The sequence below is a fragment of the Myodes glareolus genome, chromosome 25 (assembly GCF_982192425.1).
Source record: "Myodes glareolus chromosome 25, mMyoGla1.1, whole genome shotgun sequence".
Classification (NCBI taxonomy): Eukaryota; Metazoa; Chordata; class Mammalia; order Rodentia; family Cricetidae; genus Myodes; species Myodes glareolus.
In genome coordinates this window covers 39,020,442-39,036,082 of record NC_142050.1, presented here as the reverse complement: position 1 = coordinate 39,036,082, position 15,641 = coordinate 39,020,442, and the positions used below count along the sequence as shown (strand labels likewise).

The 15,641-nt window shown below is 38.8% G+C and overlaps 1 protein-coding gene across 4 annotated transcripts in view; it reads right to left on the bottom strand.

Moving 5' to 3' along the window:
• Mgam2 (maltase-glucoamylase 2 (putative)) overlaps nt 1-15,641 on the bottom strand; it is an 84,458-nt gene that overhangs the window by 53,780 nt on the left and 15,037 nt on the right. For all 4 annotated transcript variants that reach the window (XM_087901708.1, XM_087901709.1, XM_087901710.1 and 1 more), the window contains exons 4-14: nt 12,857-12,977; nt 12,639-12,748; nt 12,205-12,359; nt 11,331-11,502; nt 10,222-10,321; nt 9,270-9,382; nt 7,417-7,542; nt 5,132-5,263; nt 4,939-5,037; nt 1,828-1,941; nt 857-941 (exon numbers count right to left, since the gene is read on the bottom strand). In XM_087901708.1, coding sequence (XP_087757834.1) covers nt 857-941; nt 1,828-1,941; nt 4,939-5,037; nt 5,132-5,263; nt 7,417-7,542; nt 9,270-9,382; nt 10,222-10,321; nt 11,331-11,502; nt 12,205-12,359; nt 12,639-12,748; nt 12,857-12,977 — 1,327 coding nt within the window. The remainder of the gene's footprint in view (nt 1-856; nt 942-1,827; nt 1,942-4,938; nt 5,038-5,131; nt 5,264-7,416; nt 7,543-9,269; nt 9,383-10,221; nt 10,322-11,330; nt 11,503-12,204; nt 12,360-12,638; nt 12,749-12,856; nt 12,978-15,641) is intronic.

Here is a 15,641-nt window from a genome sequence, read left to right as displayed (position 1 = left end):
ACTTGAAATAGGAGCAATAAATAAGACATGGAAAGAGCAATTGAGGCTTAACCTATATCACTAATGAGAAAAGAGAGAGAGAGATAGGAAGAAAATATATTATAGATTTACTTCAATTCAATAAAGTCTTATCATGAAATATTGTAAAATTCTCATAAGGTTTAAAGTTAAAAAGAAGCTACTTTAATGCGAATCTCCATTAAACATGGAACCACTGATGCTTTAAGCTATGGCTAGGGCTGGAGAAACGGTTCAGTGGTTAAGAGCATTGAAGCACTGACTGTTCTTCCAGAGGACCTGGGTTCATTTCCCAGTACCCACATGGCAGCTCACAACTGTAACTCCAACTTCAGGGAATCTGACACCCTCACAGAGAAATGCAAGCAGGCAAAACACCAATCCACACAAAGAAAAAAAAAAGAAAGAAAAGAACAGAACATCATTAAACTATGGCTACTAAAAAGGATGATGGAAGGAGAGATGGGAAGGAGAGGGAGGGAAACACAGAGATAATATGATTTGTAGATATGTAGTTTGTACCTAAGAGCTCTTAAAATTTCTCCCAGTAATTGTATGGATGCAGTGAGCTGAATGAAAGACTCTAGTAGAGCTCTTGTGGAAGGTCTACTGAGTGAGGAGTTGGGGAGAACGTGGGGCAGGGGTGTCATATTAGCACTTTCACCGCAGGCTGCCCTTTGGAGTAAAAGGCAGTTGTGGCCAGGAGGTACCATATAGTCTTGCAGATGTCTGGGGATTCATTGGGCTGGGAAGCTAATTGCTCCTGGCCAGGTTGATTGGCACTAAAGTTACTTGACTGTGTCTGTTTCCAGGAGGGCAGGCAAACAGGAACACTTACTGGGAGTGAAAGGAGGGTAGTTCAAGTTGTTCGAATCGCACTTGACATTGGAACCTTGAAGAAGTGTAGAGAGTTCATCCATTTCCTTCAGAGACAAAATGCACAAAGTGGAAAATGTATTGATATAAAATTAGCTGGGCAGGAAGTGCTTATAACTAGAAGCAGAATACCCAGGTCTCCTCTTAGTTGCTTTCAGCATTTTAAACAGCTTCTCCAGCTCTTTTTGGCCTTTGTATCATTTTTATAAAAATAAGAAATCTGGATTATATTGTATCAAAGTTGTATTACAGTTCTAAGTAGTATTGAGCATACTTTAATTTTATATACTTATTTAATCTACTAATTAAGATATATAATTTGAAAGGTTGATCTTTGCCTTATAAATTATGAAATTTTTATGACTGGTGCTACTGCTTCATCATATTTTAAAAGCTAAAGACAGGGTAATATTCTTTCTCTTAATTTTCTCTATTTTATATTCTACTGGGGAACAATAAAAGAATGCAATTGAGGTCAAATATATTTTAAGATGAATTAAAAATAAAATAATGTCTAATCTTGCAGAAGTTTTCAAAGATACCTCCTCAATTGTTTACAACAGAAACCACAAAGCCTTCATTAAGTTGTTTTTAGTGAGTAGATTTTTATAAACTAATGCAGTAAATTTCCTAGCAATCATCGCCTTTAATGAGGCCATCTTGCAAGTAGAAATAGAGTTAATAAAAAAAAGTAATTCCTTAAGAAAACAAAGAACTTTATCAAAATGGAACAATCAGTTGGTGGCAAATGTAGAATAAGAACATGATATTTTTGGAGCCAAATTTCCTGGATGTATACTGGACATGAAACAAAAAATTTATATATGCCAGTATGTCAATCAAAATATTTTATTATGGATCAGGGGTAACAGCCATAAGAAATTTTGTCTTGTCCACGTCCATTGGATATTTAAATTTGGAACAATAACTTACAATCCACACACCATCAAACTCCAGACGGCTGTAAAATTCACTGAGCTGCTGGGTCCACCATGGAATAGAGGCTGGGTTGGAAAAGTCAGGAAAGACTGACTCTCCCGGATAACTCTGTAGAACAAAGTGCAAAGCGATAGTGGTATATGAGATAGTTCAGTTGGTCATTAATTGCTCGCTGCTATTTCATTTTACCAGAAACCTCAGATTACATATTACTGAGAGTCAGATTTGCCTTTCTGTCAGGAAAATCCAAACATGCAATAAAATACTTGCAGGGATCCAAAGGAAGAAAAAAGGGAGAAAAGCCCACTGATTAGATGAAAACCCATGATATACCCTTTTCTATCTAAAAATGTCTATTTTCAGTCTATAAGTCCAGTTAACAGATGGGAGATAATGTCTTCTGAATGTAACAAGGAAGCTGTACCCATGAAGTACCAACAACATGGCTGCCATAGCAAGACTTGTGCAATGACAACACCAATCGGCAGGCCAAGGTGGATGGGAGAAATTTCATGAGAGCCGACTCCTAGATGAAGCTACAGACAATCAACAGTTGCTGATAGAGAAAGAATCAGTCTTCCTCAGTGATGATGCCCCTCATAGGTATCCAGTCCCAGTGGTCATCTCAAAACACAGGCACATAAGAAAAACACTGGATAAGCTCAGAAGATTATAGTCATAATCCTTGGGAATACATACATAGAAATATACATATATCAATACTAAAGAATAAGAGGCCATGAATTTGAGAATGAGTTGAGGAGGACAGAGGAGAAGTTGGAGTTTGGAAAAGGAAGTGCTGAGCAATGTAAATGTAGCCATACAAAATTTCCCCCAAAATAAAACTTTTAAAAATTAAAATAAAATTCTGGAACGCCCAAGTGTTAAATATTTTAAGAGAATGACTATGCATGCTGAATCTATTGTTAAGTTAAGATTATATAAATCTGTTTTGAAAAATTGTTATAAGTAATATGCTGATTTCATCATATAAACAATGTTTTATAAATGCTCAAATAATATTACTTGTACTCCTATTGAAAGTGTGCAATGCTGTGTCTCTGTCTTTTCTACATCTATCGAACTGTAAGTCTAGGTGCCTTCCACAAACACACAAAGGTACATAGATAACCAAATTATTAAACATCTGGCTTACAAAAACATAAACAGAACTATAATATACTTGCTGATTTTCTCTATAATTTTATAGATTGGGAATTTGGAATAATTTTATATTTGTATAATTTAATGGTTATATTTAAGTAAAGTGCAAAAAATTCTTTTAAAAAATATGTTCTTTGCTGCGCAGTGGTGGAATACTCCTTTAATCCCAGTACTCAGGGAGGCAGAGACAGAAAGATCTCTGTGAGTTCGAGGCCAGCCTGGTCTCCAGAGCAAGTTCCAGGACAGCCAGAGCTACGCATAGAAACCCAGTCTCAAAAATTTTAAAAAAGGGGGGGGGTTCTTTGACATTTTCAGACACGTAATCAACGCATTCTAATTAATTACTCTTGGTTCCTCCCCTCCCCCATCTTCTTCCCAATCCATCAAGCCCCTCTCTTCCTTACAAATCAATTTTCCATATTCATGTATATTTGTTTTGTTTTGACATCCAACAGCTTTAATGAGAGCGATTATAAAATGCAAACAATTCTTACTACAGAAGATAAAAGCTTAAAATTAGATGACTGTGGTGGTGCAAGCCTTTAATGCCAGCTCTCAGGAGGGGAAGACAGACTGATTTCTGTGGGTTGCAGACTAGCCTGGTCTACAGAATGAGTTCCAGGATAGCCAGGTCACAAAGAAACCCTGTCTCAAAAAACCAAAACCAAATAATAATAAAATAATAATAATAAATAACAAAAAGTCAAACAATCAAAAAAAACTTAAATTTTCCTTTTTAAACGTGTTAGGCTATTGATCCTTTGTTTTAGTTGATGGACATTAAGTAATAATGGAGGCAATTTTCACATCTCAAGGTTTTGCAACAGAATCCCAACAGCATCATAAGAGAGGCCAAGCTTACTCCACCATAACCCAATTTATTTGCAACACCCCACAGTTTGCTTCTGCTACAGTTATCTAATGCCCTAGAACAAGTGATTCACCTTATTCACTGGTCAATTGAAGCAGTCAAGTAATAATTGTTTTAATTATAAAAATTCCTCATTGAAGCCCAACTAAACACCCCACCCTACTGAAATGACCCACCCAATTGGGGATAACTTTTAAGCAACCACCATTTGTATTTGATGGTGGCCTTTGATCTCTATTATTGCATGAAAATGAGTCTATCTGGTGCCTTAGAGATTCATGTCTAACAGTGAAAGCAAAGGTTTGGATTGGACGAAGACTTTGTGTAGCTTCATAGAGAATTAAGAGCAATGCAAAGGAAAAGTTATTCAAGTGAACAAAGTCAAGGAAGTAAACTGAGTGAGTGGAGTGAAGGACAGGATTTAAACACCAAAAAGAGAGTTTTGGAAAGTGAACAGCCCAGGAACTATAAATATTACACTATGACATGGGTTTCTGAAATTATGTACCAACTGTTATGAATTTCACACAACTCAGTTACCTGGGCTAACTTTGTGTATAACTGGAATTAAAGGTTAGTGACGTGAATCCTCTGAAAGTACGTAGTCTTACAAGAATTGCTGTTCTGAAAATCAGCTCTTTGGTCATTTATTCCAGTTCCTTAAACTGATACCACGGAGTTCAGCCCGGGCTTTAGCTATGAGTTTTGTGTAAATTCAGAAATGTATTGTCTGAACTGGATTCTACATTCATCACAAGCATCTTGCTACAATACTGAAGCTGAATTTGACATCTCAGGGAAGAGACATTGAGAGGCAGTCAGACTTAAAGGGATTTTTCTACCAAGGCATATTTGCTTTCTATTATCTGAAATGTTAGTGGGTCTGAGATAGCTTTTCATATCTCCTAGAATTTTAAAAACTTTATTATTTTATCTAATAGTTTAAAATAGAATAAAACTACTAAAGTCATAAAAGTTATCAATATTAGAACTTGATCTTCACCTATCTTCATATAAAAAGTATAAACTTTGCTCAAACTACTTCAATTTTGAGTTTCTTGAGAAATTACCTCCCCAACCGCAAAGCCGCTGGAGCTCATGATCCACACTCTGCTCTGGCTTCCATTCCTGTAGGCCTCATAGGTAAGGTTCTTGAAGATGCCAGGGTTCTAGTAAACAAGCAGGGCATAAATGTCATTCTGATAAGTGTCTTTTGCAACTTGAAAGCAAAAATGAGGCACCAAGCTAAGTGTTTGAACATACCAGAATAATTACATATTTCTGCCCATTATCATGGAGGTCCATAGCCAAATCTGGAAGATTGGGGTAAGTCTGTTCATCGATCGTGAAATCTTTTTTTCCGTCCATGTAGTCTATGTCTGAGTATTGCACATCCTGAAAGACAGCCCAAGGCAGTTAGAACCTAGGAAACAGTCACCTTGCTGACTGGAAAGTTCTCAACTTTAGTTCCTAACAATAGAAGTCATATAGCATCACAGTCCTGGGATTCCCCAAACTTGTCTGGCTCCTAGAAATAAATCAGCTCTCTGTGAACAATGCGTCTGCTCTGACTGTAGCTCTGGGTGCCCATCCGGACAGAATGATGTCATGAAGAACCTTGAGGAACTTAGGAGAGGAAGTATATCTTGTTTATCCCTGTAATTTGAGGATTTGGGTGCTGGCTATATAGCACGTATTCATCAAGTGCGTGTTTGAATGGGCATGTGAGGGAACTTATAACCACAAACACTCTGGCTCTCAAACATCAAGTCAAAATATAAGCTGATACGAGGAGAAAGGGGTCTCTTACTCTGCTAAACTGCTGGAAAAATGGATAATGTTAGGTGACAAAGAGATTAAGAAATTTAACAAACCAAATTCTCTTATGTGCATTGTTTGTGTGTTTGCATATCAACATGTGAGGACAGGATGCTATTCTCAATGAGACTGAAATATAAAGAGGTTAAAGGTCATTTCCCAGTCACTTGAATGCAGAGTTAAAAGCTGACTAGGACTTGGGTATAGGTACTTCACTCTGAATAGTTTTTCTTTTTCCAATCTTTCATGTATCCCATGATCATACAAATGTCTCACATATGTTCTTAATGTGGCTTGAGGCTTGCTGCCCAATTGTGGTAGCATCTGCTCTGATCCCTAGAAGTCACTTAGGTCCTAGGTGCCACACATATCCACAGAGAGGGGACCTTCTAATCAGGAAAGAAGAATTCATTTGCTTTTGCAACACCAGCAGAAGCAGTGGAGGTCAGACCACAAAGAATACTACAAGTAGAGTCACAAGAATGATTTCTACAGAATGGCCTTTCTAGCCAGGTGGTGGTGGCACACGCCTTTAATCCCAGCACTTGGGGCGGGAGGCAGAGGCAGGCAGATCTCAGTGGGTGCAAGACCAGCCTGGTCTACAGACTGTGTTTTGGGACAGTCAGGACTATTACACAGAGGAACTACTCCATCTCAAAAAACAAAACAAAACAAAGCAAAAACAAGAACTAAACCAAAACAAAACAAAACAAAACAAAAAAATGGCCCTTTTGATTGGTAGTACAATCCTGGAAAAGTGAAACCACACATTTCCTCACCCATAAAATAGCCAGCCACAACTGAGAAAGTTTTTCTAAAATGATACAGGAAGGCAAAATATGGGTCTATTTCTTCCTGGAACTGAGTGTTTTCAGAGAAACACTCTGTTACACAGAGAAAGTAAAGTTAAATCCTATCAATTTTCCCTCAGTACCAAACAACATGGTGGGAATATTTCTCCTTAAGAAAATTTGGTTTCTGTGTCTGCCCTCTTGGATTCTCTAAGACCAGACCAGAGTCATTTTCACCCACACAGTTTTCCAGCAAATGCTAACCACATAGATATATGTCTCAATTGAAGTTCCAAACCCCTAAAGAATTTATCCTTAGGGAACTCTTTTGACAGCTCTATTGACCATGTGAGGAGTTTATCAGCGATTAGACACTTGGAGTTATCTTTTGATTTGCTGGAGAACTTTGAGCATCATAAATAGTGTGCAACTAGGGAGCTCCAGAGTTAATCTGGAAGGAGTTCTGCCAGGTTGCTGTGGCGTTAGTTTACTGTAAATCATTATTATCATCTTCAGCTCTTGCTGACCTCATCACTATGTGTTGATTTCACTCATAAAATTGCAGCTCAGTCTGACAGTGTTCACGCTCAGGGCTAGATGCTTTATGTAAGGTATTTTCTCAACCCCCACCCCCGAGGGTAAGTGTAAAATTTTTACTTTTTAAAGATAGAAACCACAATATCCTGTTAATTAACTAACTCAACATGTCACAGAGATATGAAAAGATAAGACTAAAATTCAAGTCCTTTGGCTCTATAAACTCTGCCCTTGCATGGGCATATGAACAATTCAGTATATTAATTTCTCTGGCTGTTTGTGCCTCTGTCGATCTATCATTCTGTTTTTCCTTCTTAATTGCACCCTTAATTAAATAGAATGCAAGGGAAAAGGAAGAAATAAAATTGTATCTAAACCATGATAAGAAAAGCCTCTACTTACATAAGGGATACCAGCTTTCCGGTTTCGTTCTATAACCTCTCGCAACTCCTCAGTGCCACCGTAATCCCTGCGGCTGAGCTGGAAACCAAGGCTCCAGTAGGAAGGCAAGAATGGCCGTCCAACAACCTGGGAAAAGAAGTGAAAAAGCATCCGAGAATTTATAGCAAACACTAATGAACACGGTAGCATCAAGTGCATCTGAATCATTTATTCCTTTTTGCTTTCTGTAAAGTCCTCAGATCTAAAATTGTCAGAAACAAAAGGAATCTTCTGCTACAAAATTGCAAACCTCAAGTCTTTTGTCACTCAAAATAACTAAACGTGTCCCAACAGCATCAACGACAGAAAAAAAAAATAGGATTTTCAGAATATATTGGATTAATAATGTCATCCTATGGCAGTATGTCTCTACCTGTGGGTCAAGTTTCCTTTGAGGGTCACATATCAGATATCTGGAATATCAGATATTTACATAACAATTCATAACAGCAATAAAATTACAATAATGAAGTAGCAATGATATAATTGTATGGTTGGGATCACCACAACATGAGGAACTATATTAAAAGGTTGCAGCACTAGAAATGCTGGCAAAGAGGGGAAGGAAATGGGACTCAAGATGTAGCTCAGTTGGTAGAGTGTTTACCTAGCAGGCAAGAAAATGTTGGCTGAATCCCAACAGTAAAATTAAAAACTGGAGGAACCAGGAAAGTGGTCATGGTTGTATCTGCTCGGAAGGTAGTGTCTTAAATTCTTCTCTTATTGCTGTGATAAAATACCCCAATGAAAGCAACTTAAGGGGAAAGGGATTTATTCTGGCTCAAGTTACAATCCCTCACGGCACAGTAGTGAAAGCAGCAGAAGGCTGAAGCTGCTGATCCTACTGCATCTAGGGGAGAGAGAGTGAGAAGAGGCAGGGAGGGAGAGAGAGCAAAGAACGCTTTCTGATGCTTTCCTTGCTCCCTCCATCCTGCCTAAGAAATAGTCTCACCTGCAGGTCTTGATATATAATTAATGTCATCAAGAGAGTTCTCCTCAGGCACTCCCGCTGGCCCATCTTCTAGATAATTCTAGGTTCTCTCAACTTGACCATTAACACTAATCCTCAGAGTTCTTTGCTTGTTGAGTGGTGCTGAGAATAGCCACCAGAGTCTCAGATAAGGCAGATATGCCCTCTACCCCTGAGCTGTAACTCTGGCCCTGAAAAGCAGGTGATACTCACTCACCAATAATCTATTAATGTTTGCGGTATAATACAGTCCCCTATAGGCACTCAGAGTATGATGACACACAGCAAACAGCATTTCTGTCTTCATGGAGCTTGAGTGGCATCAGGTGACTCACGTAAGTACAGAGGGTGGTGCATGGCAGTGGTGAAGGAGCAAAAACTTGTGGATCAAGGGTGTGATGAATGAAGAAATACTACATGCTTGAAGTATTCAAAATTTCTGAGTATCTCAAGACAACATTCTAAGAAGACTAGACCCCTATTCCACATTCTTCTAAGATTCCCTGCCCTCTAATCAGAGGTTTTTCTCCCATTTCATATCTTTCTTTCTTATTTATTTGTTGATTGAATGTTCGTTGTGGATTTGTGACTCAGGTCTTTGGAATGCTTGATTATACCCAGAGGAACAATGGCATATGGTAAATGGACCTGTCTAACAAACAGAATTAAGTGACGCAGAAAATGTCCAACCAATTCATTAGAGTAAAGAAAACATTATGGGATACTTGTAAGCTCAGAATTTATATCCATACTATCTACTAATAAAACTTCAAATTACGTCTTGAACTCAAACAAATATATGAAAAATAGCAACAGCCCCACAGTAGGGAGGGCGGGCCCATACCTCCAGATATTCTTGAACTACTTGCTCTGGCGTGTTTCCCAGGAAGATGTAAAAGTCAAGAATGCCCCCGGTTGTGCGGTACGTGACAGCAGGGGCAGGCTGAAGAGTGGCCTCTGAAAGGGTTAAAATGAATGATTAGGATCTTCTGAAGAAACGCATCGCTCAGAAGCGTGAATAGCTGAATTGTCCCAAATTATGCTCAATTTTCAAAGGAAAACGAATCACATAGACTTATTTTATCTGAACTCTGTTAATTTGAAGAAGATACCCACAAAAAGGGAAATTTTGTTTGTTTCATGTTACTTATAAGAAAAAAGAGCAAATTTGATTTGTATCTGGCAACATTAGAATAGATTTCTCTGTTATTAAAAATGATTTAATCCAAAGGAAAAAATATTTTGGAAACTTACTATGTGAGTTTGATATATATTTATGTATATATATCATATATATGTGTGAATGTATGTATATATACACACATATGTAGATATAACTCATATATAGTCATATATAATGACAGCGATGTTTTTTAGATCAATGAGGCTTCTTCTTGCCGTATCACTAATTAGAAGCTGAAGGACATGACTGCTGAGTGCAGCTATGAGATATAATGCACAAACCCAGACTGCTGCCGACACGCAGACAGCCTGAAACACGCGTGAGTCTACAGGTATCTTTGGCGTGTGTCCAGCAATGGACCCTATTATCCACACAATGTTAGGGGAAACATTCTGTCAAAGGAAGTCCCTGAAGTGGGTTTCAGACAAGTGTCCCTAGAGTGAGCTGGTTTTCTGACCAGGCTAAATGTCGCCATGCTCTAGTTTCAGCAGAAGCACCGTACGTGTAACATGTGACTGTTACCCGAGCTTCTCACAATAAACACAATTCTTAGAACTAAGGACAGCGACCCTAAATCTTTCCAGAAATAGATATATAAAAAGTTGCTTCTTACCCATGGCATTGCTGTTCAAAAGGAAAACCCCCAAAGAAGCCCCACTGGTATCTTCAAGGCACAAGAAGAATGTGTGTGCGCCATACAGATTAGCCATGCCCTGCCAACAGGAAGGAAGAACAGAAGTAACAGGATTATGTGTTTAAAATATTTATCCTGAAAGTTATGGTGGACCACACCTTTAATTCCAACATTTAGGAAGCAGAGGCAAGAGAATAACTGCTTTTAAAACGGCCTATGCTACATAATGAGGTCCATGCCAGCTTGATCAACATAACAAGGCTCTGTCTGCAATAAATGAAGAAACAAACAAGTAAACAAGATTCATGGAACCAAAATTTCATGTTTATACTTGTTCAGCATTTAATCAAGTGCTGTACCAAAATAACAGTATCATAATAAATAGAGAAGCACAATATTGTATATTATTTAATTGAATACTATTCAGAAAAGTATATAGCTGCAATACTATAGCTCAAAATGTTATATGAAATGAAAGAAACAGACAACACTGCTGTCTTTGAAACATGCTGACATGCAACACAAGAGCAGTTAGAGAGAAACTTTCCATCTGCAGACTCCACTGATAATGGTGCCCAACTGATATTCTTGTCTAAGTACTTAATTATTAAAGCAAGAAAGCATTGCTTTCGGTAAAGTATTTTCTTCTATTCTTTTTATAATACATGAAAAATTAGTCCTTTTCATGGTTTTTTATTTTGAGACAGGAACATAATAAGTAGCCCAGATTGGTCTTGAGCTTACGCTGTAGGTCAGGGTGGCCTTGAAGTTGCGATCCTCTTACTTCAGCTGCTTGAATAACTGTGATTATGTGCTTGCACAAAGAGATCTGGCTGGTTTTTAAAATATTATCTTATTTACTTTATGTAATTACTAAACTTCATTTTCAAAAAAACATTTTTTTTTAATTTCTGTATTTCTAATTTAAAAGTCTATTAAACCCAATAACAAGCTTTCCCCCAAAGCAAATTTATGCAGACTGGGCAAAGTAAGACATAGTTGTGTTTTTGTCAGCTAATTTTGGGAGCGAAGGGTGAGTATTCCTGACTGCGAGCCATAAACTGGGGTGAGGGTGGATATAACCTCACCTCTGTAGGAGTGGCATCTCTGGTGAAGATGGGCCAGGTGTTCCAGCTCATGTTGTGGAGGTATTGCTGATGCACATGTTCCCCCAGCCCATACACATTGGAGCTGGGCAGTCGGAAAGACAGCTGCAGGTACTGCTCGGCAAACTGAAGGGGCCCGATGCCTGTGTCCAACCTGGGCAATGGGGAGAGGGTAAGAGTCATAGAAGCGCTCTGGCTCTGCAGAGAGCTGCGTCTGCCTGTCCACAAGCATTCAGAGATGAGTGACCTCAGAATTTAGCACCAACTTTCACGCTGCCTCCAGTGCTGTTCTCATGATATCATCAACTCTTTGAATTTAGGAGCGCGTCCTAGGATGGGACTTCATCATCACAGGTTTATGACCAGAGGAAGAACAGAAGTGCATCTTTACAACTCCAGGTGCTACTGTGGATGCTAAGTATTGCTAGCACAGGCCACTCTGGAAAAGCAGTGAAGTACACTGCCCTGTAGCACACTAGGACCAGATTTGGGTGCAAGGTTTTTTTTGACATTCATATTAATATAAAATATCATTTATGTTTTATACCATGAAATTTATTATATAAGCTCAAATTGGTGTTAGGTGCTTAATGCTGAGATTCAGAGGTAATGATACTTTGAAAGGGTAGGCAGGACAGTTTGTGTCCAAGTGTGAATAACTCAAACAATAAAATTCCCTGGTCCATATTACATGAGACTCATAAGTATGCATGTATACTTACTATAAACGTACATATGAAACTTAGTAAGTGGTTTCAATTCATTTCCATGTCCTACTCATCTTTCTGTGTATGTCAGAGTGAGTTACATGGGGATTCAGTATTCAAAGATGGACAAAGAGTGTGGAGAAACTCACAAGACTTTACTGTTGCTCTTTCGTATTATTCGTATGCTGAAGGGCATTTTGGTGACCTCTACAGAGTAGCTCAAAGTAGACTCATCAGCACTCCCTGTCATGAGGTTGATGTTTTCATGAGAGACTTCATAGCGTACCTCATTTAAATCAGTGATCTGAGAAAAGAAAAATACAATTCTGGGCAAGACCACCTCCCTGTAAATCTATGGGAACGCTGCTTTGGAAGCAGTGACCCATGAGAATGTTTCCAAATCTTGATCCTTTAGATTTTGATCATCCAGGCAGTGTGTCCTGTAGAAATGCCTGCCCATCTCCTTCAATGATGTCTACAGAAAGGAGCCCTCTGTCCATTCACCCTTGCTTACTACAGAGAGGAAAAGGGTAAGGCATCACTATCTCCAGAGTAGTATCCAATGGGTAACATCCTCACTAACCTTAAAATGAAAACGGTTGGCTGTCTGATATTCAGCTGTGAAGAGGGCATCAGTGATATCATTTCCAAAATGAGATGGTGTTGACAACTTTTTCAACTGAGCTTTCAACCCTAAGGCAAATAAATGAGAACAAGAGACAGTGTTACCTTTCATTTAGCAGCTACCTTGGCTGGACCACAAGCACTGCCTTCCCAGGACCAGATTCAGGCAGTGCTCACCTGTGCTTGTATTTTCAAGGCCACTGACTTCATAGCCCCAGTTCTTAGGGAAGAAGCATGCAGGGACTTTGGTATCAGCCACTGGCTTCCAGCAGCATCTGTACTTCCATCTGCAGACATCCTAAAAAAAAAAAAAAAGTAATAGAAAAGAGCTGCCGTTACATAAAATACAGGAAGGGAAGTGTTACTCACCTACTAATTTACAACCCATGTAATTTCAGGGAAAGTTTGAGATAGGTCATAATTAAACTCACCCATGTACTCCTCCTTAGTTTATTCATACAGTTATCAAGCCATCCGACACACGTTCTACATTTACCACATAAAAAGTGGTGTCACAGATAAGTGAGACTTAGCTTGTGTTTCACGAAACTGACTGCTTGGTTGTAAATCAAGACAATCAAAATAATAAGAATGGCAGGGTGCGTTGGGAATGGCAGGATGAACTGGGTGTTCCAGTAGAGCGCCTCCCAAAGCAAGGGAAATGCACACCAACCATTTCTCCCCAGCTAGAGTCTAGGTGGGATGGGAAGGCGTGCTAGGCGTGTAAGAGGTAAATCTGTTCTTAAAGCACCAGGACGAGATAGACAGAGGAAGCAACGACACGGCAAGATCAAGAGAAGGGCACATATTAAGCTGTTACCTTGATTCTAGGGAAGGAATTTGGAAGCAAAAGAATAAGAATGCTACCCTCCAGTTTTGTTCTGTGCTCATGTCTGACTCTTGTTAAATGAATGCATGTGGCATAGGTTCTATTATGAAGATTAAGGGGATGCCATACCGTTGCTTATTTCCGAATACTACTGACTAGAGTTTTAGAGGCCAATAGATGTAACTGCTCTGAAAAGCCAGGATGACTTTTATGACTATCATCTAAATATTTATGGAGAGAATGTTAGCATTTCTTAAAATATGCATTTATTTTTTCTAATTAAACAGTCCTTGCCTTGTTCTTTCTACACAGCAAACACCTGCAGATTAAAAGAGAAGAACCTTGGGTGTCCCAGCTGCCTCCGAGGCAGACACTCAGAACATCTGCTATCTCTGAAACCGAGGTCCACGAGGACCCAAAGGTCAGTTTCACTGCTGTAAACTATGTCAAAGTCTACAGACCTCTATAAAGAACAACCACTATCCAGATAAACATAGTCTTTGTGTGTGCAATCTGTTCTAAGTGTTTCTTTCAGTCCCACATACCAAAGGTCAAAGCCCGGAGACAAATAATTATCAGTACTCCAAACTCTATGTCCCTTTCATACATTGCTCCCCCATACTTGCTTCCCTTGTTCTCCAACTCAGTTCTCAGCACACCAGACAGCCCTTACACCCACGTCTGTGCTCTCGGTGTGAATTCCCAACAAGTCTCCTTGTTTCCCCGACCCCATCACCATAATACTACATAACCCTAAACTGTGTCCCTAATTCATCTCCCAGATAGATTCTGTGCCACACCAATCAGATAAAAGTAGCTAAAATAATTTAAGAACAGACAGCCAACAAGAAAATCACCTGGAAATCAGCTAGCTCACCTCTGTGTGATGAGAGCATTGTGGCAACTGAGTTTCTGGCAGGAGCTTAAATTCTATTAGCAGTGTATACAACTTGTTCCAAAATGAGGAAATCTCATTTCCATATTTACCATTTTACCACACTATTTTGTATGCTTAGATAAAAATTGGACTCTGTGTAGTTTTTCTACATAGCTAGAAAACTAAAAGCTACTGTGGTTGAATTAATGACTTTAAAAAAAAATCTCAAAACTTACTGAATTTTCAGAGACAAGAAAAAATTTAATTTTCTTCGTGTGTACATGAGATGAAAAAGAAGTGATGTATATGTATATATATACATATAATGTTAGAAAAAATCTTAAAATTATCTTTATTTTGAAAGAACATTATCATAGTACAAAACTTCAAAAAGGTCTACATAAAATAGAGGAGAACTGAGAAGTAAATTTAAGAAAACTTCTGATTGCAAAATCACTATTCAAAAATCAGCTTCCAATCTATACTAATAATAATTTAAAAAATAATTCAATTTAAAAATATTTAGATGGAGTAAAGCATTAAATGATTTTTAAAAATTAAAGCAATGTATATAATTCCTACACTGAAGGTAATGACTTTGAGGACTCACAAGGTCTCTCCCAGTCCTACTGCAGCTATAGCCATATGAAAGGAAACAGAGCCATTTAAAAATCCGATACTAGAAACCAGTCCACACTTACAAACTGTCATCTTTCAGGGAAGGCACCACGCCAATTCAGAAATAAAAAGCCTTATCTCACATTAACAGTGACTTCAATAGGCAGTGGCCACTGAAGATTCAGGGTGGGGCCCAATGGAACCCCACGGAAGTGAGAGGTCAACACCTTACAGTGGCTGGAGCAGAGGCTGCAGACCAGCACCAGGGTGCAGACCAGATCTGACTAGGGGTCATTTCCATGGCCATGCAGAGAATTCTATAATCCACACAGGGGTGAGAGACTGCCTGGGACCCAGGGTAAGGTTTACAGGTCACATGGAGTTCCACATCTCTCAGGCCAAGCCACAGACCCAGGCAGGAGGTCTGAGTTGACCTGGACAATTCTTTTGGCTGTCAGAGGAAAACTCTGACCCTAAATACAAGTTCCACAGAAGAAAATGTCACTTCAGTCCTACAATAACGTAGTCCTTCCTGGACACTGTTAATTCTTCCACTGAAAGAAGAGAGGGGCTTCAATTTAAAAAAAAAAAAAACAAAAACCTTTTCATAAGATTGTGCAATGATAGGGTTTCTGACC